The sequence below is a fragment of the Pseudoliparis swirei genome, chromosome 20 (genome assembly GCF_029220125.1).
Source record: "Pseudoliparis swirei isolate HS2019 ecotype Mariana Trench chromosome 20, NWPU_hadal_v1, whole genome shotgun sequence".
NCBI lineage: Eukaryota > Metazoa > Chordata > Actinopteri > Perciformes > Liparidae > Pseudoliparis > Pseudoliparis swirei.
The window spans coordinates 4,113,668-4,138,667 of NC_079407.1; the positions used below are offsets into that span (position 1 = coordinate 4,113,668).

Below are 25,000 nucleotides of genomic sequence, written 5' to 3' on the forward strand. Positions count from 1 at the left end.
ACAACCAGATCAGAGTCTACCACTACTGAGGAGACGCGGGGCGGCGAGGACTCCGACTCGCCGTGACTCGGCTCGGCGGCGCAAAGGTCGTCTTTCAGGGAGAAGTTCCTCCGACATCAGAGGAGCAGCAGTTAGGGAACAATGTCACGTTTACAAAGAATAGACAAAGCACTCCCAGACGTCCTCATGTTGTTTTGTAATTGCAATTTTTGTATTTATGACTGATGATTAATTTCCGACATTTAAGTTGTTTCCTTTGAGAATAAGATATATAATGAATTACTCCTTCATATCCCAGAGATGTCAACGTGTTAGCAGTGAGACTTGTGAGTGTACACTGTGTGTGCAGGAAGAGGTAACATGTATGTTGTGCATTTATATATAATAGAAATATATGTATTATATATTATATATAAATATAATAGAAATATATATATATCTGTGTGTGTAAATAAATGCTGTATTTTTTTATAAAATATTGTAAAAATATAATTCGACATGTCTTCATGTATTGTGAAGTAAAGGCTCGTCCTGTTGTGCGTCTGCATCATGTTCTGTAGACGCCGCTCGGGTTCACACAGACGATCGGGATCAAACACAGGATATGAAAATGAGATCTTTATTTATTCAACCGCTCATTGCAATGTTTGACATTAAAATCAGACACGTGTCCCCCCCCCCCCCCGTACAGTAGAGTGCAGACCGTCGCGTTCGGACCAGGACAAGTCGAAGTAAATACAATCATCATCATTAGAATATAATATTCTTCATGGAGGATGGCTAGCTCGAGGATCCGACCAATCAGAGCACAGTATGATTTAGAACACTTAAAGGCCACTGACGCACGGGACACGACTGATGTTCTCACATTAATGTTTGGAAACACACACACACACAGAGCATATAAACAGCATAAAAACATTTAAAAATGCATCGCCGACTTGCAGGTCAAATGTAATGCAGACAGTATAAAATAAGTTAATTCTTATAGTATTTTCTTTTTTACATTTATCGAGCACGCGTGGACGTCGTGACCTCCAGCTTATGGCGACAGTTATATGGATGACGGCGGCGAGAGGACAGAAACACGGCGGCGCCGCTCGACGTCGACCTCTTCGTTGGCACGTGTGTGTGTGTCCGTACGGGATTGGCCGGTTTTTTTTCCCACCGCACGGCCTGGGCGGGAAGAAAGAAGAAAAAAACAAAAAAAAGCTTCTGGCTGCGCTCGTTTTAGGACGCGGAGACGAGGGTCGGTAAACGCCGAGAGGAAGAGCCGCGCTCGTGGCGGGAGGTCTCGCGGTCGAACCTAGAAGGCGAAGATCTTGTCCCTCTGGACGGCGTCCAGGTCGTCGTCCATGGTCATGAGGACCTGGGCGGGGGACACAAAGAGGGGGGGGGGGGTAGTTAAGAGTTGCCGCGTTGGCATAAATTCCCGTTTCGTGGTGAGCGTGCGACCGTACCAGGAAGGAGCCGAACATGGCGATGGAGGACAGGAAGTGCCAAATGTCGTGGTCGTCGAAGAACGACAGCAGGATGCAGTCCCTGTTGTGCTCACGAGACTCCGCCGGCGTTTTCTGAGAGAGAGAGAGAGGAAGAGAGAGAGGAAGAGAGAGAGAGAAAGATAGAGAGACAGAGAGCGAGATAGAGAGAGAGAGAGAGAGAGCGAGAGGAAGATAGAGAGACAGAGAGAGAGAAAGAGAGACATATCTCCAAGAGACACGCACACACACCTAAGATTCACTCCTCAATTAAGGAAAGAGGTGTGTGTGTGTGTGTGTGTGTGTGTGTGACTGACCTGCCAGGTGCTGAGACCCTGGAAGAAGAAATAGAGTGCCAGGCCCCAGACCGCGGCCGTGAACAGGATACACACCAACGCCAGACACTGGATCCTCTCACCGCTCCGCAGCTAACACACACACACACACACACAAAATGAGCTTTAGATGTATGAACCATTCAGCTTTTTGAAATAAATAAAAACACTACACACACCTTCATAATGATGTAGAAGGCGAAGTAGAGCAGCAGGTTGCAGATGGCGATGGCCAACAGGTAGGAAGCAAAGTCGTTGGGTCGCTCTATGAGGCCGTAGGCAGCTCTGCAGAGGAACACACACACACACACACACACACACAGATGAAGCCATCGGCACCGCGTTGCATCCGCACCGTTCATGTTAGAAAACACCCACTGCGGTGACTCACAGGGACCAGTTGACGATGTTCCCCATCACGAGCAGAACCATCCGGTCCTGCCAGACAAGAGGAAGGGCACGATGACGCGTCAGTACAGAACCGCGGTGGTTCTTGTGAACTCTACAGAACCACTCGGTTCTATCTACTCACAATGTACATGGGCCCGCTGCACTGCCGGATGCAGTCCGTGTTGATGACGTTCAGGATGCGGCGCAGGATCCCGGAGTCTGAGCACACACACACACACACGAGCGCGCACACACACACACACACACACGAGCAGACGGACGTCAAGGTGATAAACTACGTTCAAATATCACACTGTTTTAAAATAACTATTACAGGGTTCATACACATGTTGACCTTTCCATGACCTTTCCATGACCTTGAAACAAATGTCCATGACCAAACATTTTTTGATATCTCAGACAATAGTTTGATTAAAAGAATACATATTTATAGAAATGTTTATTCTTTTAATCAAACTGCGTAAATTAACTTATGAATATAACAAATTTCCGTGACTTTTCCAAAACTTTTGGAAATAAATTTCTTTTCGGACTTTTCCAGGCCTCGAAATAACCTTTTTTTTTGATTCCATGACCTTAAAACAAATTTCCATGACCAAACATTTTGTGAAATCTCGGTGTATACGTTTGATTGAAAGAATAAATATTTTTATAAATGTTTATTCTTTTAATGAAACTGCTGAAATGACTTTTTGGAAATTTAATTTTTGGGGCCTTTCCCAGGCCTGGAAATATCAATTTTTTTTATTCCATGACCGTAAAACAAATTTCCATGACCAAACATGTTTTTATGTCTTAGTATACATGATACAGTAGTTTGATTAAAAGAATACATATTTAAATAAATGTTGATTCTTTTAACCCTTGTGTTGCCTTAGGGTCATTTTGACCCGAATCAATATTACACCCTCCCCCCGCCTTTGGGTCATTTTGACCCGATTCAATGTTTCACCCTCCTGTTACCTTTATATTTACTAACATATTTTACCCTTTGGGTTCAATTTGACGCCAGCAATTAAAACCTCCAGAAAATTATTAGAATTAATATTGTTTTCCAAGTTTAAGTGTGAGGCACTTTATGTTTGTTTGTTGACTACCGAAAGAACACCGACATTAAACATTGAATGGGGTCAAATTAACCCTAAGGCGGGGGGAGGGTGTAATATTGATTCGGGTCAAAATGACCCGAAGGCAACACAAGGGTTAATCAAACTGCGTAAATTAACTTATGATTATACCAAATTTCCATGGCTTTTCCAAAACTTTTGGAAATTAAATGTTTTTAAAGGACTTTTCCAGGCCTGGAAATAACCATTTTTAAAATTCCATGACTTTTCCAGGTTTCCCATGACTGTACGAATTCTGCAATATTACGTATAAAAAACACTTTCATTACGCAGCCCGCGATACTTCCGTCACTTTTCTTTAGCTAACGTGACTTCTCCGTCACATATATGTATATATCTGTATTCCCACGTTTGACGCCCGCCCACGAGGTGATCAGGACCCAGGGGAACCGAGGGGCCCCGCGGATCCGGGTCCTCTCTTACCCAGCCGCCATCGGCCCATGTAGTAGAGCTGAGTGCTGAGGAGCATCGTGGCCAGGATGTGGATCACAGAGAAAACGATCCAGAAGACGGTGTTTCCTTTCCCAAATACCTGCGAACAGATCGTCACACACACACACAAGTACGTTATGTGTAAAAAATAAAGGGACAGTGTGTAGGATTTGGATGCACCATTTCTTCCAATAGATCCTAACAAACAGCTATTTTGAACATCACTCAGACCGCGTGTGTGTGTGTGTGTGTGTGTGTGTACGCACCACTCCCAGCACGGACAAGAAGATGACCCCGGCCAGGTAGGCGTACGCCGTGTAAGCGCTGGCGTTGATGTCCGGGTGCCTCTTCTGGTACAACTTCAACATGCACAGGCCGGCGATCATGTACATGAAGGAGGTGTCTGCGTGGACAGAGGGGGCCATGAAGGCATCAGCATTATGGAGGAGGAGGAGGAGGAGGAGGACGCGCGTCTTACCAAACTGGAAGTTGGTGTAGTTGGGACAGACGTGGTAGCAGGCGCTCAGCAGGCCTTCCATCATCAGCGCCGTGCCCATGGCGTAGTACAGCCCAAAGTGCTTGGGGATGCCACACTCCTGAGCGGGGGGAGAGGAGCAAAGATACGTCGGGACTCTGGGCGGGCCTGAAGTCTACGATACTTCACCTTTTTTTTGGACATATTAATGCTCGTCACACACGTGAGTCATGAACTAGAGTTCATCAAGACGCTTAAAGAGCAGAGGGGTACATGTGAAAGATAATTAATGGCCGGGGCGTGGGGAGATGTATTTTATCAGATTTTTTTCCCTTAGATAGATTTGAAAGAGAAATACACAAACATAAATAAATAAATATATATAAAAGATAAATAAATGTATAAAAAAAGATAAATATATATATACACAAAGTGTATATAAAAGATATATATATAAAATATAAAAAAGATAAATAAATGTATAAAAAAAGATAAATATATATATACAAAGTGTATATAAAAGATATATATAATTTATATATATACATATATATATATAAAAAAGATAAATAAATATATAAAAAAAGATACATATATACATACAGAGTATATAAAAAAGATATATATATATATATAAAATAGAGAAATAAATTTAGATATATGTATATTTATTTCTCTTCTAATATGCATGTATATATATACAGGACTGTCTCAGAAAATTAGAATATTGTGATAAAGTTCTTTATTATCTGTAATGCAATTAAAAAAACAAAAATGTCATGCATTCTGGATTCATTACAAATCAACTGAAATATTGCAAGCCTTTTATTCTTTTAATATTGCTGATTATGGCTTACAGCTTAAGAAAACTCAAATATCCTATCTCTAAATATTAGAATATCATGAAAAAGTATACTAGTAGGGTATTAAACAAATCACTTGAATCGTCTAATTAACTCGAAACACCTGGAAACACATTTTCAAATGTTTGATTTTGTTTGCTGTTATAAATCTTTTTTTTTACTTGGTCTGAGGAAATATTCAAATTTTATGAGATAGGATTTTAGAGTTTTCTTAAGCTGTAAACCATAATCAGCAATATTAAAAGAATAAAAGGCTTGCAATATTTCAGTTGATTTGTAATGAATCCAGAATGCATGACATTTTTGTTTTTTTAATTGCATTACAGAAAATAAAGAACTTTATCACAATATTCTAATTTTCTGAGACAGTCCTGTACATACATACACACACACCCACATATATATATATATATATAATAATTCTCCAAACAGTAACACGCCATCATGCCAATGACGCTGTAATAGTGCGTCTTGTACCAGCGCGTTGATGTCGTTGCGGACCAGGGCCCGCTGGTGGATGATGTCTCTTTTGAGGACGATGAGGAGGAAGAGGAGGCCCAGCAGCACGTAACCGAGGTTACTGAGGATGTTGTTGAACGCACTGCGTACGACAAAAAAACAAAGCGTGTGACGGAAGAAAAAAACGGGTCTGTGAATGTGCTGCGGTCGCAACGGGCCGACGACGCACCTCAGGTCCCCCAGAGGGTGGGCGCACAGGAAGTTGTAGAAGCAGATGTCCTGGTTTCCCGTGACGTTGACCACCTGAAGAACAGAGAGTCGGCTTATCGGCTTTTTTCCCCTTTAAAAAAAATAAAGTCCTCGTATAATCTTTTTGTGTCGCGAGCGGTACCGTCTGATAGGTGATGACCAGCTGGACCACGGGCAGCGCGTAGAACACGCCGATGGTGGCGATGTTCCTGAAGAGGAGACAACAATCACGACTTCATCACCACGACGATCAAAGAGGGGGAAACAAAGACGGCGTCCGTCTTCAAAAAGGAAACTTTATTCGTGAACACGCTCAGGTGAAGCCGACACCTGGACACACCTCCGCCTTCGGATTCAAAAGACCTTCATCACTTCATTTAGGGGGGGGGGGGGGGAGGAAGAGGAGGAAGGGGTCATTGAAAAGACAAAAAGGCGTCCTCACCAGAAGTAGATTTGGTATTTCTTGCTGATGATCCTCTTGTCTTTGCGGGACAGGTCGGACACGTATAAACATTTCTGGAATAAGCGGAGGACATTCTCACTGGTCGTCGAGGGAGACGTTTTAAAACATCGAGCGGCGCGTCATCGGGAGGCGGAGCCTACCTTGGTGCGGACGATGTTTTTGTCCGAGTTGATGTCGTCCAGCGTGTCGTAGTCGTCTTCGTCCACGGAGCTCAGAGACTCGTGGCGGCTTAGCCCGACACTGTCCAGCGAGCGCTCTGATGGAGGAGGAAGAGGAGGTCATGGCAAGATAATTAAAAAAAGAGCTGTGGTTTTTTTTTCTGCTCCCAATTAGTGAAATCACTCCTTTTAGAAATACAAGTTTGCAATTTCCAAACATATTTTTCCCCTGTGTAATATCAGCGTGATTTGCAGCCTCAATCTTTGTTTTTTGCCGTTCATTTAAATTAAAATCGGATTATCCGGCCACGATTATCTGACGATTGATTCTTAAAAAAACGCTGATTGTTTTTTGTTGTTGCTTTTAACCCGGAGACGGTTTGAACCGCGTCGCCAAGCGTGAGTCACCAATGCAGATGGCAAAGTGGTGGAGGTGCGTGAGGATTGGCCGACGTTTTAACGCCTCCTGTCCTGATGAACAGAAATAAATAAACAAATGAAAAATAATAAAAGAGAGGCGAGGGATTCTGCACGGCGACCGTCGGCGGGGCGACGCTTCCGTACCGGCGTATCCGTAGTTGTTGTCGGTGGACGTGGCGCTGTCGGTGATCGCCTCGGAGCTGAGCGTGCTGCAGTTGTCGGCTGGGGGGAAAAAATTTAATTAGGTCCGATTTCAAAACCCACACATAAACAAAGACACCAAAAAATACACACACACACACACTTACCAAAGGAGCCATATTCATACGGCGAGGCTGGAGTTTTGCCTGTGGACACATACACACACACACACATTTTAAAAAGTATAGATGAACTCAATGCACACACACACACACAAACACACACACACACACACACGATCACCACGACAACCAGTGCAGTTCTCTCTTTAGTGAAAAGAGTAAATATTTAGTGACAGTGGTGGTGGTGGTGGTGGTGGTGGGGGGGGGGGGCGTGAAATGGGAGCTGTGAGGATACAGGATGTGAGCAGAAGCTTTTGTGGTTACCCAGAGAAGTCCCCCCCCCCCCCCCCGTGCAAGAACATGCATTGGGAGGAGGGTTCTGGGCGGGTGAATGCATGGGGGAGGGGGTTCTAGTGGGTGGGTGAATACATGGGGGTTCTAGTGGGTGGGTGAATACATGGGGGGGGGGGGTTCTAGTGGGCGGGTGAATGCATGCAGAGCATCCGCAGACCGGAAAACACACGGCAGTGAGAGAGGGAGGCGGGCAGTAAGGGCGAGTAACGGTGTCGTTATACCATCTCCGTTCTTCCCGAGCAGAGAGGCTGAACCACACATACGCATGAGGGGGGGAGAGAGAGAGAGAGACACACACGTTGAGTTCAGAGGAAGATCAGGAGATATCATCGTCATACCACATTTTTAAGGGTAGTTAAACATGATATATATATATATATATATACACACTCACACAGAAATAGATATATAGACACACACATATATATATGCACACACATATATATATATGCACACACACACATACATATATATCATGGCATCTACTCCACAGTACAGGGTCACAACTCTTTAATAACATGGTACGCTCCACAACACCCTCCGACGAGCCCCCCCCCCCCTTAACGGGGCAGTCCATCGCAGCTGGTTGCCAGGTTACCTGTCTCGGTGGGCGACATGTCGGCAGGAATCTGAAACACCTCTCGCCTCTTCTTCATCCTGCGGGCAGCAGAGAGCAAGGACATGCACGTCCAGGTCATTAGTATTCAGGGCGCAGCCGTGTGAATCTACACTGACATTAGAGACGCTCTTTACCGTCTTCTAATCACGCTTAAAAATCAAATTGACCTGGAGTGAGGATCGTCAAAAAAAAAAAAAGGGTGCCTCAGCCTCTCACCGCTTGTTCTCCACGCAGGTCATGATCAAGGTGAGCAGGTAGAAGGAGAGGAAGATGCCCAGACAGAACAGCATGCCCATCACGTACACCTCCGCTGTGCAGAGAGGAGACGGATGCATGAGAGGTCATTCATCTGGCAGAATGAGCAGCTTCACAACAGGGAGGAGCACACTATGCACAAAGCACCCGACACATTTTGTTGTTGTTGCATGATTTCATTCTTACTAACAGGGTTCAATACATGGAAATACAACATAAAAAAATATCATATATATGTATATTCAATTCAATTCAATTCAGTTTATTTGTATAGCCCAATTTCACAAATTACAAATTTGTCTCGGAGTGCTTTACAATCTGTACACATAGACATCCCTGCCCCAAAACCTCACATCGGACCAGGAAAAACTCCCAAATAACCCTTCAGGGGGAAAAAGGAAGAAACCTGGAGGAGAGCAACAGAGGAGGATCCTCTCCTAGGATGGACAGATGCAATAGATGTAATGTACAGAAGGACAGATTTAGAGTTAAAATACATTCTATGAATATGACAGAGTGTATGAATAGTTCATAGTAGGCATATTCCACGATGGAGACCTCCACGATCCATCAGGCAGATGGCGGTGGGGAGGAGGAGGGCGAGTCTCAACAGGACAGTTGGGGAGTCAAGAGCAGGAATTTCCCCACCCACACGAACCAACAGGGAGATAGGATCTATGCCCCCTCATAGGGTCCGATGACCCCATGGGGCGTAGACGAAGTCAAAAGGACTTCCGGGAGAAAGCAGAGTTAGTAACGTGTGATTGAGAGATGAAAATTCATCCTTAAGGAGAGAAAAAGGAGGAGATAGGTACTCAGTGCATCCTAAAACGTCCCCGCAGCTATAAGCCTATAGCAGCATATCAAGGGGCTGGACCAGGTGAACCTGATTCAGCCCTAACTATAAGCTCTGTCAAAGAGGAAGGTCTTAAGTCTACTCTTAAACGAGGTGACTGTGTCTGCCCCGGACTGAAATTGGAAGCTGGTTCCATAAAAGAGGAGCTTGATAACTAAGGCTCTGGCTCCCATTCTACTTTTTAAGACTCTAGGAACTACAAGTAGTCCGCATTTAGTGAGCGTAGCTCTCTAGTGGGCAATATGGTGACAAGCTCCTTAAGATATGATGGAGCATCACCAATCAAGGCTTTGTAGGTTAAGAGAAGAATTTTAAAAGTGATTCTTGATTTTACTGGGAGCCAGTGCAGAGCAGCTAGTGCAGGAGTGATGTGATCTCTTTTCTTAGTTTTAGTGAGAACACGAGCTGCAGCATTCTGGATCAACTGGAGGGACCTAAGAGATTTATTAGAGCAGCCTGCTAATAAGGAGTTGCAGTAATCCAGTCTCGAAATCAACGTGAACCAATTTTTCTGCATCTTTTTGAGACAAGATGTGCCTGATTTTTGAAATATTACGTAGATGAAAGAATGCAGTCCTTGAGATTATATATATATATAAAATAAAAATATCTCACTATATATATATCTTACTAATAGGGTTCAATACATTGAAATACAACATTAAAAAAAATATATATATAAATATATATATGTATATAAATATATATATATCTTACTAATAGGGTTCAATACATGGATATACAACATAAAAAGATAGATAGAAATATATATATTAAAAAAAAAATTATATATATATTTAGTTTATTTATTTATTATTTAGTTATGCATGTCTTTTTAATAAAATATAAATTATATGAGTGTATTCATTATTTCTTTCTTACTAATGGGGTTCCATACATGGAAATACAGCATTAAAAAATAAATAAAAATATATATAGCTTTATAATAAAAAAATCTATACGTGTAGTCCACTCGATGGCGTACAAAACAAATCCCTGTGTATTATTCCCCCCCGTGATGATTTTGTGTTTGCGGACCGGCGGCTCACATTTGATGGCGGGCGTGACGACCACGTCGATGAACTTGCTGCGGTTGCCGGCGTCCATGAGCTCGTCGGGGCGCAGAGGGTAGAAGCGCAGCGGACCGCCGCACGCCTCGTCCTCCGTCTTCACCACCACCACCACGTAGAAGCTGTTGCTGGGGAAATCTTTCCTCTAAAAGACAAAAATGTACGCAAAAGGCAATTAGAAGATAATGTCGGCGCGCGCGGCTCGAGCTTCGCCACGCGGACTCTCACCTGCACGGTGATCGCGCCTTTTTTGGTCATGGTCTGGTACATCCCGATGAAGGCCACGTTGTTGTCGAGGTCGTAGACGGGGCACTGGAAAGAAGCGGAAATAAGACATGGAATAAAAACAACAACAAAACAAGCATTAAAGTATTAACGAGAAGATGGAACAAGAGATTTTTCATTTTTAAACTGTGATTTCAAGCAAAAACTAAATAAATCACAGTAAATCATAAAAAAAATAAAAATAAAAGCTTGCTTTGCTTTGCACTGACACTGTTCTATGAACTCAGTGGCGGCCTCACGTGGCTGAAAGGTGGTACTGCATGCTCACAACAAGGCATGGGGGCCACTTGAGGACACTGTCTGGTGTACCTGGATGTCCTGGATGGACATGACGGAGCAGGGAAAGATCATCTCCGAGTTGACCTTGACGATCACGGTGTCCACCCCATCCGGGAAGTGATACTTGAAGTACTGAGAGGAAGGGCGAGAGGAAGACGACGATGATGACGACGATTCGGGAAGGGAATGATTAGAGCGAATCGTGACAAATAAAAACGTGATGAAACAAAAGTCAGATGAAGTTTAAAGGTTTATCTTATCTTAAGTAGCAGTAACCATGACTGCCCACAAGGTTGATAAAAAAAATTGTAAATCTGTGAGGTGCTTCTAAAAGGCCAAAAATGAAACTCCTCTGTCCCTTTTTTTCAAAGCAGAAGAGGAAGAGTCACTGAATATTAATGCAAAACGTGAAATTCCCCGCTCCACTCGTGTTTCTCCCACCCTCCTACCCACTTCTCCTTTCGTTCTGCTTGAGTAGCCCTGAGTGGCGCCGCTCGTAAACACCCGGAAAAAAAACCACAAAGCGGCGTCGGCGTCGAGCGGCCGTCGTACCTGAGGCTGGGACGGCGACGCGGTGAAGCTGAATTTCTTGTCCGTGCTGTAAAATCGAGATGAAAACAAGGCGTCAAGACATCGAAGGACGGAAGAGCGGCCCGATGGCGAGGGAGGGAGGGGGGGGGGGTCACTCACTGCAGGGTGAAGCTCTCCACGCGGCTGACCCTGAGCTGGTAGTTCGTCTCCTGGCTGGAGAGGGTGGACACGTCCACGAAGAAGAACTGGGTCTCCGAGGCGGACCGGGTCGGAGGCTGGCACAAGGTCCGGCCCACATGGTTGTACGGGTACTTCCTCTGGTAGCTTGGGGAGAGACGGACAGAGCGGAGGAGCAGGCGGTCAGAACCATCCACCTCACCGTGAAGCATTCAGGCGCTCTGTTCTCTCTTTCGTGTGACTCTCTTTATGTTGCTTCTAACTTTTTATAATTTATTTTTATTATGTATTTTATGCGCGCCGTCATCTTGACCAGGAACTGACGTAAACATTTTTTTTTTTATCTAGATGAGATTATTCTGGATAAATAAAAGGTTTAATAAAATATCAAAGCATTTGTACATTCAGCTGCTCTGTTGTCTCTTTTTTGTTGTTTCTAATTTTTTATGAGGTATTTTTATGATGTATTTTAATGCGCCCTGTCATCTTAAAAAGGAACTGATTTTTTTTTAAAAAGTTAAATCTAAATGGGATTATTCTGGATAAATAAAGGTTTAATAAAATACATACAATATTGGAAAATAAACATTTGTATATAATATATTTAAAGCTATTGACCTTTACACAGGGTAGATAGACCTAAACATAATTAATTATTTTATGAATGTATTTATAAATACAGATTGGTTAGATTTAGATTAGATTTTACTTTATTTATTACCAGGGGTGAATTTCGTAAATCTAAAAAAAATTGTTACTTGTGCTGGTGACCAATTCCTCTCGATTAGATTATTTAATTGAATGAGAGTTTAACTTTCTGCTTCACATTCAGATTACCTAACTAGATAACGCAGCTTCAATAATCACAAATAAATAAATATTGTTTTCATTGGGAGCATGTGACCCGACGTCACGTGCAACCGAAGCGACTTCGCTCTGGAGAGAAACAAGATGTCAGCGGAGGAAGTGAAAGTCCAAAGATCTTCAGAGATCCTGTTGTTGTTCCGGTGTTGCGCAACAGCGGAGAGAGGACCTTGGAGTGTGGGAGACACGGATCCACTGACAGGTCGGCCTTTAGCCAACAGGCTCAAGAACAGCTGGACTCTAGTCCACACACACACACACGACATCTATAATTAAGGGCTACTTCTTAAAAAGGCAGCACCTCTAGGAATAAATCTGACCTTGAATTTTAATAAAACATTAAAAAAAGAAATTCAACAACATGGACATATCGCCTATTCAGATTTCCCTCTTATTAAAGTAAACTTCAATGCAAGAACCTGAAATCATAACTGTTTGCTATCTACAGATAGACAACAACAGCAGCTAGACACTCCCTGGGAGGAACCTTGTATTATTACTTCATAAAATGATATTATTATATGAATAAAAACATAAATCGCAGATAAACTGAGGACAATAAAAGGCGATACATCTCAAATACGCAAAAACATAACAAACCGGGAGGCCTACATTCTAATTATACTAGTAATAACAATACAACTCTAATGCAAGCACTGTTTTATAATGTAAAGATTATATATTGAGACCTCAAAAAGGGAAATGAAGCTTTTAAAAAAGAGAGTATGCATACAGATGGGTCCAGTTAGAGCACGTGATGGTACTCACAGGCCTCTGAGGATGAGGGGGATCTGGAAGGACAGCACCGCCTGCTTCTGTCGCACCACGAACAGGATGGGACTCTCGAACCCCTGCGACAGCACGTCCACGGACACGCGCACTCCCTCCGTCTGACACCCCCCCAAAAAACAAAGAAAAAACAAAGAGACCCAGATCTCAGTACGCTTGCCATCACTTCCATGAGCGGTCCACGAGTCCGCCAACCCGCTCGGTACCCATGCTGGACTCACCTTGTTCCTGGACACGGTGTGGTTGAAGGCGTAGATGGTCTGGTTCTTGCTCGTGACCGTGCCGTTGTAGGTGACGTCGAATTCGGCATCTTTCTGGACCACGTTCTTAGTCTGGGCCAGCGCGCCGCCGGCGCACACGAACTGGGTCAGGCACAGCCAGAGCAGGGCAGCGGACCCGACTCGGACCAGACCAGCAGCGGGTCCGGTTCTGTTTTTATGTCGAGACTTCCAGCAGCTCCTCAACACCATTTTGTCCGACACCGTCTCCCCCTGAACCGGAACTGATCGCTACCTGACTACTGGGGACAGCTCCGCCCCATCCAGGGTCCGCTCCTCGGCGACGAGGCGTGCTAGCTCACCTGCGCCACTTCCAAGGGTTAAAAACAACAACAGCAGCAGTGGAGGAGGAGGTGGCTAACTGACGAGCTAACAGCTGTTCACCTGAGCGAGCGACGTGCTCCTCGTAGTGTTTACGTAAACAATAACAACAACAACAACCCTCCCTCGTCCGCTGTGAAATCAATGGCACCGGTTCCGACAAGTTGACGACGGTAGTCGACTCCTCTTCAGCCGTGCTAACGTTCGCATCGTCGGTGAGAGAGAGGAGGCAGCCGACGGTTTGAAAAGGAAAACATCAGGAAGTGTTTCTTTGGGAGGGGGGGTGGTTTCTGTCCGGTGGGAGCGCGTGTCACGGCCTTGATTGGCGGCTCCGCGGCGGCGACATTGTGCAAGTGTGTTTTCTCTCGAGCGGCGGAGGGTTGATGAGATTGTTTACAGTGAGGATAAGAAGGAGGAGGAGGAGGAGGAGGAGAAGAAGGAGGAGGAGGTGACGTTGGCGCCCCCTGCACGCTCAGACCGTCAACATGACGTCATGACGTCATGGCTGTGCCTCCTGCGACTCAAGAACAGTACAGGTATATATATATATATATACAGGACTGTCTCAGAAAATTAGAATATTGTGATGAAGTTCTTTATTTTCTGTAATGCAATTAAAAAAACAAAAATGTCATGCATTCTGGATTCATTACAAATCAACTGAAATATTGCAAGCCTTTTATTCTTTTAATATTGCTGATTATGGCTTACAGCTTAAGAAAACTCAAATATCCTATCTCTAAATATTAGAATATCATGAAAAAGTATACTAGTAGGGTATTAAACAAATCACTTGAATTGTCTAATTAACTCAAACACCTGCAAGGGTTTCCTGAGCCTTGACAAACACTCAGCTGTTATAAATCTTTTTTTTACTTGGTCTGAGGAAATATTAACATTTTATGAGATAGGATTTTAGAGTTTTCTTAAGCTGTAAACCATAATCAGCAATATTAAAAGAATAAAAGGCTTGCAATATTTCAGTTGATTTGTAATGAATCCAGAATGCATGACATTTTTGTTTTTTTAATTGCATTACAGAAAATAAAGAACTTTATCACAATATTCTAATTTTCTGAGACAGTCCTGTATATATATATATTTCTTATATATATATATATATATATATATAAATCCAACTATATATATATATAGGGTTGGAAAAATATAAATACACTATATAAACACATACACATATTTATATATATATATATTATTTGTTTATTATATGTATATATAATATATAGTGTATATTTATGTATGCATATATAGTTACATCTTTGCACTATTGTTTTGTTAGTTCATTTAATATTATTATATTATTTACAAATGTTAAATATAATACATATATATAATATAATACATATAATTTTAAGCATGTTCAGGAAAGTTGTAAACATAATCATTCATATTTTGAAAATGTCTGTTCTAAACAAAAATAAATTGATATTCAACATGTTCTACGTTATATATATCTTGAATGAAAACATTTTCTGATATAAAATGTGTTTATTTTAATTAAATTGTTCATGTCCTATTCACTGAATTTCCTGGCACTTTGTTTTCTCCTTCTCTTGTTGAACTTGTTTATATTTGACATTATTTTTCTTGTCAGGACTAATTATATGTTAAGTTTCAGTTAATCAAATTACTTCAAACCAGTTCATACAGTGAACCAGATTTTTTTTCTGGGGCCCTGAGAAACACGAAGCAGGAACTCCTTCCTACCGCTGAGTGGTGCTGTCTACAACCTGGTGAGCAGCTATTGAATAGAATGGAAAATAATAGAATGGAAGAGATTAGAATCGAATGGAATGAAATAGAATGGAAATACAATATAATGGAAGAGATTCTAATAGAATAGAATAGAATGGAATACAATAGAATGGAAGATATTACAATATATTACAATGTAATTAAATAGAATAGATACATTTGACTGTTCCTGTGTATACATATACGCCTTTAAAGTCTCCTGAACCTGTAGTTTGCAAGGAATCACGGGAACCGGACCGGTATTGCGCACTTCTTCGTCGTCAGGGCAACCGCAATACGTTTGTGTGGATGAAGTCATTTGTTACGCCGATCGTCGCCACGGTTACAGCCTAGAGAGGGCGCTGCGGAGGCGCGTCTTTACGTAAAAATGACGCAAAGGGCGGGGGCGTGCCCGTGATGCGCGCTGCGCAAGCTGCTTGTTGTTTCCCGCAGAGAGGCGAGAAGATGGCGGCCGTGTCAAGCGGAGGTGCTGCTGGGTCCGCTGCGGCCGGGATCACGCACTCTGCCCGACCGACCCACGCGGGCATGGCCACCCAGAACCGAGCCCAGCCGTCCTCCACCGGCACCGGCGCGGCCACCGGGTGCGTCACCAGTCCCGGCCACACTTCGGCCACCAGGCCCCCCCCGGCCCGAGTGGGCCACTACGAAATCGAGCGGACCATCGGCAAGGGGAATTTCGCGGTTGTCAAACTCGCCACGCACATCATTACCAAAGCGAAGGTAAGGCCACTGGCGTCCGAGCGTTACAGGCGAACGAGTACAAGCTGTCACGGTTTTATTCCAAGCTTTTTCGGCCATGTAAGCGCTACTCGGGATGACGGAGGGGCCTTCAGGCTCCGGAGACACAGCGGCCAGCCCGCTCCGGCGACGCCGCTGCTGGGTGCGCGGCGGTGGGGGAGAGAGGGGGCAGAGACCCGCTCCACACGGGGCATCGCCTCGAACTCAGGGATAGAGACACGTTGACCTTTTTTGGGGGGCATAGATCAAGCTGGTTGCGCGTATATGAACTAGTTGTGTTTTTCATGGAAAGGCCCCGGGGGTTAGTGTGTGGCAGAGGACGGAGGGAAGGAGAGAAGGGTATTTACCAAGAAGAAGAAGATGAAGAAGAGGAGACGCACAATGTTCCGACTGTAGTAACGTGAGCTAGGTTAGCTTATTGGCTAACTAGCTGTTGGGCTACACGTAGATGTTTTTAAAACGAGGTTAAAAGTTCTGCTGGTGGGGGAACTCTTATTTTAACAACGAGCTTCTAAAGTTGCACGTTAGTAGTGTAACTATTTGTGGAAAAAGACTATGGGAGAGTTTTTACACTTTGCTTTTATCACTTGGCGGGTTCAGAGAAGTTTATTACGGCTTTATTACACGATAAAAAAGAAATTTAGATATATCCCAGTTAATGGTTGACGTTTTATGAAGCCACCCAGACAATTAAACATTTACATGGATAACATGTGTGGTTTCCGTAACTGCCAACACACGTTGAGTGTACCTAGATGCGCGTACGAGTGGGCGCCAGTTAGAAGTATACACTACATGGCATTTCCTTGCAAAGCACTATCACCAACACGTGATATTCAAATCACAGTGCTACACATCTATAAGTACATTCATGCAACATGCTTTAGTGTGGCAAACAGTCGGTTTGGAGCCAACAACTGGAAGGGAACACTCAAATATTCCACGTTGTGTTCTTTCCTCCTTGACCTATTGAGTCAGGTGTTTCGTGGCTCTTTTTGCCTGTGAGCCTGTTGTAAATGTCACTCTAGATATTATATCTTTCACGACAGTGCAAGTCCAAATAGGTTAAAAAAACAACAACCGCATATCTAATCAGAAAGGCATCAAGCGGCAGCATAAGTAAATAGTTCTGCTGAGTGACACACACACACGTTGATTTCCAGCCTGCTGGCTTCTACTCAGGACCGCGTGTGTCGACGGGGACACGACGAGATTATTGTGAAAAGTGTGCACGTCCCTCGGTTGAACACGGCTTAAGCCGACGCTTGCAGAAAGCTCCCGCAGTATGATAATCTTTCCTTTTTTTTTACCTGATGAAGAGCCTTTAGTTCTAATGGCACAAATAAAGGTGTGTCGAGGCAGCTGTGTGTGTGCCGCTTTACCCTGATGCTCTTGTTGACGTACACACAGACATGAGTCATTTTGGGCCCGTTGAGCCGCATAGCCCCAGAGAACCTCCCATTTAGATTCACGGGGGCCAGAATAAACTAAGGTCAGTGAGTGCTCTGTGGTGTTTGCATGTCAATGCTGCAGGAGACGCTTTTTGAAGGACCCCAGATGTGTCGATGGGATTATAATGTCAGTTACTGACTAGTAGTTACAGGGACGGTGTGCTCAATCTTATATAAGCGCAATACAAAGACCAGAGCAACGTTGTAGTGTGAGATTAATGAGCTGGTTATGAAGCTTTACTCCTCGTGTGTGTGTGAGCCTGTTAATACTTGCCTGGCTGTGTGTGTGTGTGTCTGGCTTTCTGTCTGAGTGTGAGAGACAGGCAGAGGACAAAATGACAGACAACGGCTCACTTGAATGACAGAGGGGCCTTGTTTCCTTGCCTGTTGACGGCGGTCACAGATGGATCAGTCAGCGCCTGATTCTCACCAACCGGCTCACGGGCTTTCTGCAACCCGAGTTGCTCGCGAACATCAGAAGAAGAGGAGCGCACATGCCCGTGGACGTCATGAATATGGATATGACAATCAGTCATCAGATGTGCTTCGGAGACCTGTTTTATGGTCTGTTTTTTTTTTTATAACAAGCCAATGAGAAACGCTGACTAGTCCAGTTGTTGGATGGAGTTGGACGATATCCTGCAGAGGCAGACCTGGTTATTTATACTCGGTCGCTCCGAAAGGAAAGGGATGGCCTCATTGGCTCTCTGTTGTTTTGCTAAATCTAAAATGTTCCACAGGCAATTTGTTTCAACTTTATACTCTCCTCCCCCCCCCCCCCTCTCCCATTACACACTAACATCTCAACTGTATGTATTTTAAAGCAAATCTCGCGTGAACCGGAGGTGGTTGTCGTCGTAAACAGAGAGGCGGTCACACGACACGCAGCCTCCCGTGGCAGATGGCTCGTGCTGCTGCTGCACCTGGATGTCGCAATAGTGAAAGTTTGTCTCCTCCAGAAAAGAAAGAAGGGCAGTCAAGACAGAAGTGTTTACGCACTCGCACAAGAAAGTTTTTTTTCACTCCCTATAAACTTTATTGCTGGTTCTATGACCTTTCATCAAGGGGACGTGCGTTCTGTTAGTTCTGGCTCGCGCTATGAGCGATACACATTTGTTTTTAGGAGACGCCAGAAGACTCACTGCCGTGTGAATTTGGGGACTCGATGGAGTTGGATCAAACCGTCGGTGTTTATTTTTTTTCTTTTCTTTTTTCAATCATTGCACAAACAACCAATTATTCTCCGATTTTTATTTTGGATGCATCAAACATTCTCCAGCATATCAACAAACATAACTCCTGACATTTTAAAAGCCGTAAACTTAGCATATGTTTAACCTTTTTTATTTGTGTAATGAACTACAAACACGATTACAGAAAATGTTGCAATTCGTTTTTATCCGATCTTTCAACACTATTTCAGATAACGGAGTGTTGAAATGTTGAATTCTGAGTGTCTATGCTTTGCTGCAACCTATAGTCAAAGCCCGTGTGTCACGTCCACCGCTAATTCACGTCTACGGAGCTTCCAGCGCAACTTCACGGTAAAACGTCCCGAAAAACATGCTCAAATGATACGAGACGAGACGTACGCAGACTCGTAACGAAACGTTCAGTGTGTACACGCGTCGCTTTTTCCTGTCTCTCACAAAGAAGGTATTATTTTCCTGTTATGGAGCCGATTGCCCCACACACACACACACACACACCGCAATTTGATTGTCTATTAATCAGGCTTGTAGTCGCCTTGTTTTTAAATGCACTTTACACAAGATTATATTTCACATCCTGGCCACGGTCCATGGCAAATGGCATATTTGCACAGCCTCCCTGGGTCACTCAGCATTTGAATGGAATGTATTCAAGTAATTTATTCAAGTTGATTAAACGTTTCATTATTCTGCCCCTGAACATTTTTAGAAATCATTAAAAAACTGAAATATTTTGCTCTTGGCTGGCCTATAGTGTAAAAAAAAGTCAGCGCTAATGTTAGTGCGATGCAGATTGAAGCAAATACTCACCCTGAAGGTCAAAAATAAACCCAGTAATTATGTTTTATTTGTCAAATAAAGTGCTAATCACAAGAACTTTAAAGTGTTATCAATCTGACCAACTCCTAAAAGACAATGCTCAGTATTATTTTCATAATACGACAAAACGCTTTGATCTTCGGCTATTTTTTTAAAGCAATAACCAGGAATATTGTGCCATTTTCCCGTGGTCTTAATTGACTGCATCAACACAATGATCATCGGGACGTTCACGCCACCGAACACGCTGCTGCCCTGCGTCTTTGTGAATGACCCTGTATGCCAGCATTGCATCACAAATCTTTTGCAATCTTTTGCAGTGTTTGTCGTGTTTGATAAGCCCCACTCAAAGTGCCCGACGGCCCATTGTGCGTGTCTCCGTGCAGACTGTTGCGTAATGTCTTGACGAGGTCAGGCGCGGTCGGTGTCCTCGGGCGACCCGACTATAAGGATGGCGTAAGGACGCGCGTGGAGAAGCCCTCCGTCTCGCCGCGAGCGCGATCCTCAGGAAATGTCACCGAGCCGCATGTCCTGACCCGACTGGCTGGCTGTGGGCACGCCGCTCTGCTTTCCTCCCGATTTTTTTTTTTTTTTTTTTTTTTTTTAAGCTGGAGAAGGATGAGCAGGAGGGAGAGAGAGATTTTTTTTTTTTGATTTTTAGAAAACCTTTATTTTACTTGTCTCAAAACATCAGTGAACAGTCATTACAACCTTAAGACCAAATAAAACAGTTGCTCCTCACTTTGAGTCAAAAGGAGCGTTCAGCAGCAGCTCGCCTTCCACTACATGACACACGACTCTGTTGTAGCACCACTTCTCACAGAACCCTTGTGTGTTGCTTGTGCTGCTAAAAAACTTAAAATCCAGCCAAATTCTGGCTCTGATGCGGGAGGTGAAGATGGGGAGAGCCTCTTGCCCTGCTCCGCCTTCCACCCTGTTCTTCCTGCTGGTGTAAACCGCCAGTTTCGCCTCTCCAACCAGGTGGTTCAGCAGCCTCCACTTGGAGGCCTTCACCTTTCCATAGTTGACCCCTAGGATGAAGGTGGTCCTGGACCAGTTCTCCCCAAACCCTTTAAAAACATCTTTCAATGCATTAAAAAGGTTTAAAAGCCTCTCACAGAAATAAAAACAGTGGAACACAGTTTCTATCTCCTCACAAAATGGACATTGTTTATCGACAGTGGGATTTATGACAGAGACAAATGCATTCACGGCGATGGCCCCGTGTAGTATTCGCCACTGCAGATCCCCAGTTCTCTTGTTTATGGGCGGTTTGTAGAGAACCCTCCAGCACGGGTTCACTTCCACGCCCAGGCCCAGCTCCCGCCTCCACACCGTGTCGGCCCTCTGGTCCAGCTTTCCTTTGTTCAGCACCTTCACGCATGCTGCATAGAAACCTTTTCCTTTCGTCATGTTGAAGTCCAACCGCTTTCGATCTGCTTCTCTGAACAGTGGTCCCGAGACCCCGCACAGCCTCGGAACACATCCTAGATCTGGAAAAGGGTCCGTCGGCGGGAGCCTCCTCTCCCTGCCGTACTCCTGCAGCATCTCCACCTCGGCCTCCGTCAGCCTCTCCGCCCAGCTCCTCAGGAACCTCGAGACCTGCGGATTGATGTCAGCCCAGTCGAGACGCCACCGCAGACAGTCCCCAGCCGGGGCCGGCCACCTCCACCAGTCTCCCCAGGGTCGTGACTCTGGCGGAGCGCAGCCTGCTGGTCAGGCCTGGTGTTGAGTCGTCCTGGATGTCCAGCCTGGCCCCGTACACCAGCGGTTCTTGCAGCAGCCAGTGTAGGGAGCACGTCGGTCCTGGTCTCTTCCACTCAAAACAAGTCCAAGCTTTAAAAAGTGACTGGTAAAAAGGAGACAGCCCACACAGTTTAAAAAGGTTAAAATCCATTAAAAAAAGTGCAGTGTCTAGTCCCAGGCCAGCTGCCTGCCTCAGAATGCAGTCAGTCAGCTCCCTCCACATCACGTCTGTTGGCCCTGTGAGGTATCTCTGTAAAAACTGGACCCTGAATGTGGTCACCCTGCTGTCGATGTGCACCAGCCCTTGCCCCCCTTCTTCTTTTGGTAAAAAGAGTGCACACTGAGGGACCCAGTGCATCTTGTCCCAAAAAAAATTAGTGAGGATGGCCTGGAGCTTCTGGATGAGGCCTTTAGGGGGCTGCATGCAGGCCAGCTTGTGCCACAGTGCTGAGGCCACCAGGTTATTGATGACCAGCGTCCGGCCCCGATATGACAGCTGTGGCTTCAGCCACTTCCACTTAGCCAGCCTCCCCTGCATTTTCTCCACAACTCCCTCCCAGTTCTTCTTTTTCAACGCATGCATTCCCCACATACACACCAAGGTACTTAAAACCATCTTTTCTCCAGACTAACCCCCCCGGTAGGCTCGGCAGACCCTCCTCCCAGTTCCCCACTGCCAAGGCTTCACTCTTTGCCCAGTTTACCTTTGCGGCAGACAGGGCACCAAAGTCCTGAACAATAGAAGTCAGGGCGCTGATTTCTCCCTGGCTTTTAACAAAGATGACGATATCATCAGCGTACGCTGATAAAATGACCCTCCTGTTAAAACCCCTTAAAACCTGCCCTTCAATCTTCGCTCTGACTTTGCACAACAAAGGTTCAATAGCCAGAGCGTACAGCATCCCTGAGAGAGAGCAGCCCTGTCTCACCCCTCGACGCACTCCAAAAGGGGCGCTAAGACCCCCATTGATCTTCAGCATACTCTCAATGTCCTGATACAACACCTTGATCATGGCTGTGAGACCTAGGCTGAGGCCAAAAGCCTCCAGAGTCTTCCAGAGGTACTGGTGCTCAACCCGGTCAAAAGCCTTTTCCTGGTCTAGCGAAATGAGACCAGCTTTAATGCCCAAAGGACCAGAGATGTCCAAAAAGTCACGAATTAAGGACACGTTGTCCAGTATGCTCCTACCAGGCACACAATAGGTCTGATCCCTGTGGATCACCTGACCCACCACCTCTCTCAGCCGGTTGGCCAGTGCCTTGGACAGGATTTTGTAGTCGGAGCAGAGCAGGGACACCGGACGCCAGTTCTTCATCTCCTGCAGGTCTCCTTTTTTGGGGAGCAAAGTTATCACCGCCCTCCTACAGCTGAGCGGCAGCTTCATGTCTTTAAAACTTTCTTTAAAAACCAGTAACATATCTTCGCCCATCACACTCCAGAACTCTTTGTAGAGCTCTACTGGGATCCCATCAATTCCTGGGGCCTTGCCCCCCTCCATGCGCTGCAGTGCTGCGTCCAGCTCAGCTGCCACTAGAGGACCCTCCAGGCCGGCATTTATCTCTTCCGGGACCTTTGGTAGGCCTCCACAGAAATCCTGGAACATCTCCTCATTATCATTGTACTCATCGGAGTAGAGCTCAGAGTAGAAACTCACCGCTCTCCTCCGGATGCCGTTCGTATCTCTGATCTCTTGCCCCGACTCGGAGCGTATGGCGTGGATGACCCTGCTCTGCCCGTTCCTCTTCTCCAGTCCAAAGAAGAACATCAGAGCTGCATCCATGAAGCGGGACCTGACCAGCGCCCCCTGAGCCTTAGTGCCCAGCAGATCTGTAAGAGCAGACTTTTTAGATTTGAGATCTTTAATATGATCTCCATTTCCAGTGGACTCAGCTAACTTCTGCAGCTCCACAACCTCAGTCTCTAGATCCCTCATAGACCTGGTGATGTCCTGCGTGACATTGAGAGTATACTGTTGACAGAGCTGCTTTATCTCCACCTTCCCCCGGTCCCACCACTGCTTTAAGGAGTTAAAAGCATGTTTTTCGTTCCTAAAACCGTTCCAAAAAAACCTAAAAACCTCTTTAAAATGTGCGTCTTCCAAAAGGGACGTATTAAAATGCCAGTAGGCACTTCTCGGCTTCACGTTGGGGATAAACAAGTTACACAAGACCAGAGCGTGATCTGTGAACCCAACAGGTACGATGTTGCACTCTTTAAAAATATTAAAATGGTGCTTAAAACAGTAAACCCGGTCGAGCCGGGCCAGGGAGATCCGGTTCCCTCTGGAGTGGGCCCACGTGTACTGCCTCTCGGCCCGGTTCGACCTCCTCCATACGTCAACCAGTCCGTGCTCCACCACCAGCTGCCTCATGGCTCTCTGTGAAGGCCCATGAGGCTCCCGGTGGTTCCTGTCCAAAGTCTCATTTTCTGTGCAATTAAAATCACCACCCAGAAATAAGAACTCCTCCGCCTCCACCCCGTTTAAAACACTGTTTAAAACACTCAGGAAACCCACTCGCTCAGGCCCGGTCACAGGAGCGTACACATTTATAAAAATAAATTTAAAACGCTCAAACTTGGCCCTCACCACCAGCAATCTGCCGTCCACCACATGCTCCACCTCCAGGATCTGTGGGGCGAACCTACTTGAGAACAGGACCCCCACCCCTCCACTGGTGGTGCTCTTGTGGCTCAGGACCACCTCACCCCCCCACTCTTTTCTCCACTCGGCCTCATTGGTAGAGTCACTGTGGGTCTCCTGTAAAAACACCACATCTGCATTTTTCATTGACATTAGTTGGTGGAGCAGGGACCTCTTCACGGGGTCTCTGGCTCCATTCATATTTAGCGAGCAAATGGTAATGAGACTCATCATCATTTGGACTAAAACATGGCGGCCTAACAATCTGAGCTCCAAGCCCCCTCCTCCCCAGGAGGGTTCTCCTCCTTCAGCCTGGGGACCAGCCTCCTGAGCCGGACCACCTCATTGGCCGTGAGGCCTCCTTTGTCTCTGCAGCCCAGAAGTTCCCTCAGCGCCTTGCGGAGCTTCTCCTTCTCGGGGAAGTATCTCTCCAGGTCGACTCCATGAGCTCCTTTAGTCTTCATGAGCGTGCTCTTGATGCTCTCTACGCTGTACGCGTCGGGCCCCACAGCGCCGGCCCCCTGCGGAGCAGCAGGGGCCTCGTCCCTGCTGGACTTCTCCTCTGCTCTTCGGCCTCTTTCACCCACCGCCGCCTTCTTGGCCTGGGAGCTTTCCTGCCTCACCGACTTCCTCTTCAGATGAGGAACCTTCATCGCCTCCTCGTCTGCCTCCATCTCTTCATCGCTGCCCTTCAGCTCCACTTCACACACCACTGCTCCACCCTCACTCACCACAGCTCCACCCTCACTCACCACTGCGCCACCCTCACTCACCACTGCTCCACCCTCACTCCCCACTGCTCCGCC

At 45.4% G+C, this 25,000-nt stretch overlaps 3 protein-coding genes across 6 annotated transcripts in view; 2 read left to right on the forward strand and 1 right to left on the reverse strand.

Moving 5' to 3' along the window:
• Positions 1 to 539, forward strand: part of LOC130210713 (centrosomal protein of 164 kDa-like) — a 14,469-nt gene extending 13,930 nt beyond the window's left edge. The window contains exon 27 of the mRNA XM_056441196.1: positions 1 to 539. This exon is cut by the window's left edge and continues 59 nt beyond it. Coding sequence (XP_056297171.1) covers positions 1 to 29 — 29 coding nt within the window. The 3' untranslated portion in view covers positions 30 to 539.
• A 59-nt stretch (positions 540 to 598) lies between these two features.
• On the reverse strand, positions 599 to 14,232 carry sidt2 (SID1 transmembrane family, member 2). 3 transcript variants are annotated; one of them, XM_056441476.1, is made up of 27 exons: positions 13,434 to 14,232; positions 13,192 to 13,313; positions 11,542 to 11,706; positions 11,404 to 11,449; positions 10,882 to 10,983; positions 10,516 to 10,599; positions 10,267 to 10,432; positions 8,323 to 8,416; positions 8,086 to 8,144; positions 7,709 to 7,735; positions 7,179 to 7,217; positions 7,015 to 7,092; positions 6,859 to 6,921; positions 6,433 to 6,548; positions 6,272 to 6,345; positions 5,972 to 6,038; positions 5,810 to 5,883; positions 5,599 to 5,722; positions 4,262 to 4,379; positions 4,050 to 4,186; positions 3,775 to 3,883; positions 2,346 to 2,422; positions 2,205 to 2,251; positions 1,993 to 2,098; positions 1,796 to 1,906; positions 1,461 to 1,574; positions 599 to 1,369 (listed from the first exon to the last, which is right to left on the reverse strand). In XM_056441476.1, the coding sequence occupies exons 1-27, from the start codon at positions 13,680 to 13,682 to the stop codon at positions 1,307 to 1,309; spliced, it is 2,631 nt and encodes an 876-aa protein (XP_056297451.1). In that variant the 5' UTR covers positions 13,683 to 14,232; the 3' UTR covers positions 599 to 1,306. The 3 variants fall into 3 exon arrangements, with proteins under 3 accessions (XP_056297451.1, XP_056297452.1, XP_056297454.1); XM_056441477.1 differs by lacking the exon at positions 7,709 to 7,735; XM_056441479.1 differs by lacking the exon at positions 6,859 to 6,921 and having other exon boundaries at positions 13,434 to 14,231.
• A 1,751-nt stretch (positions 14,233 to 15,983) lies between these two features.
• The window catches only part of sik3 (SIK family kinase 3), a 36,227-nt gene continuing 27,210 nt past the window's right edge, over positions 15,984 to 25,000 (forward strand). The window contains exon 1 of one of the 2 annotated variants that reach the window (XM_056440639.1): positions 15,984 to 16,307. In XM_056440639.1, the coding sequence (XP_056296614.1) occupies positions 15,984 to 16,307 (324 nt within the window). The remainder of the gene's footprint in view (positions 16,308 to 25,000) is intronic. The other variant, XM_056440640.1, reaches the window with a different exon arrangement.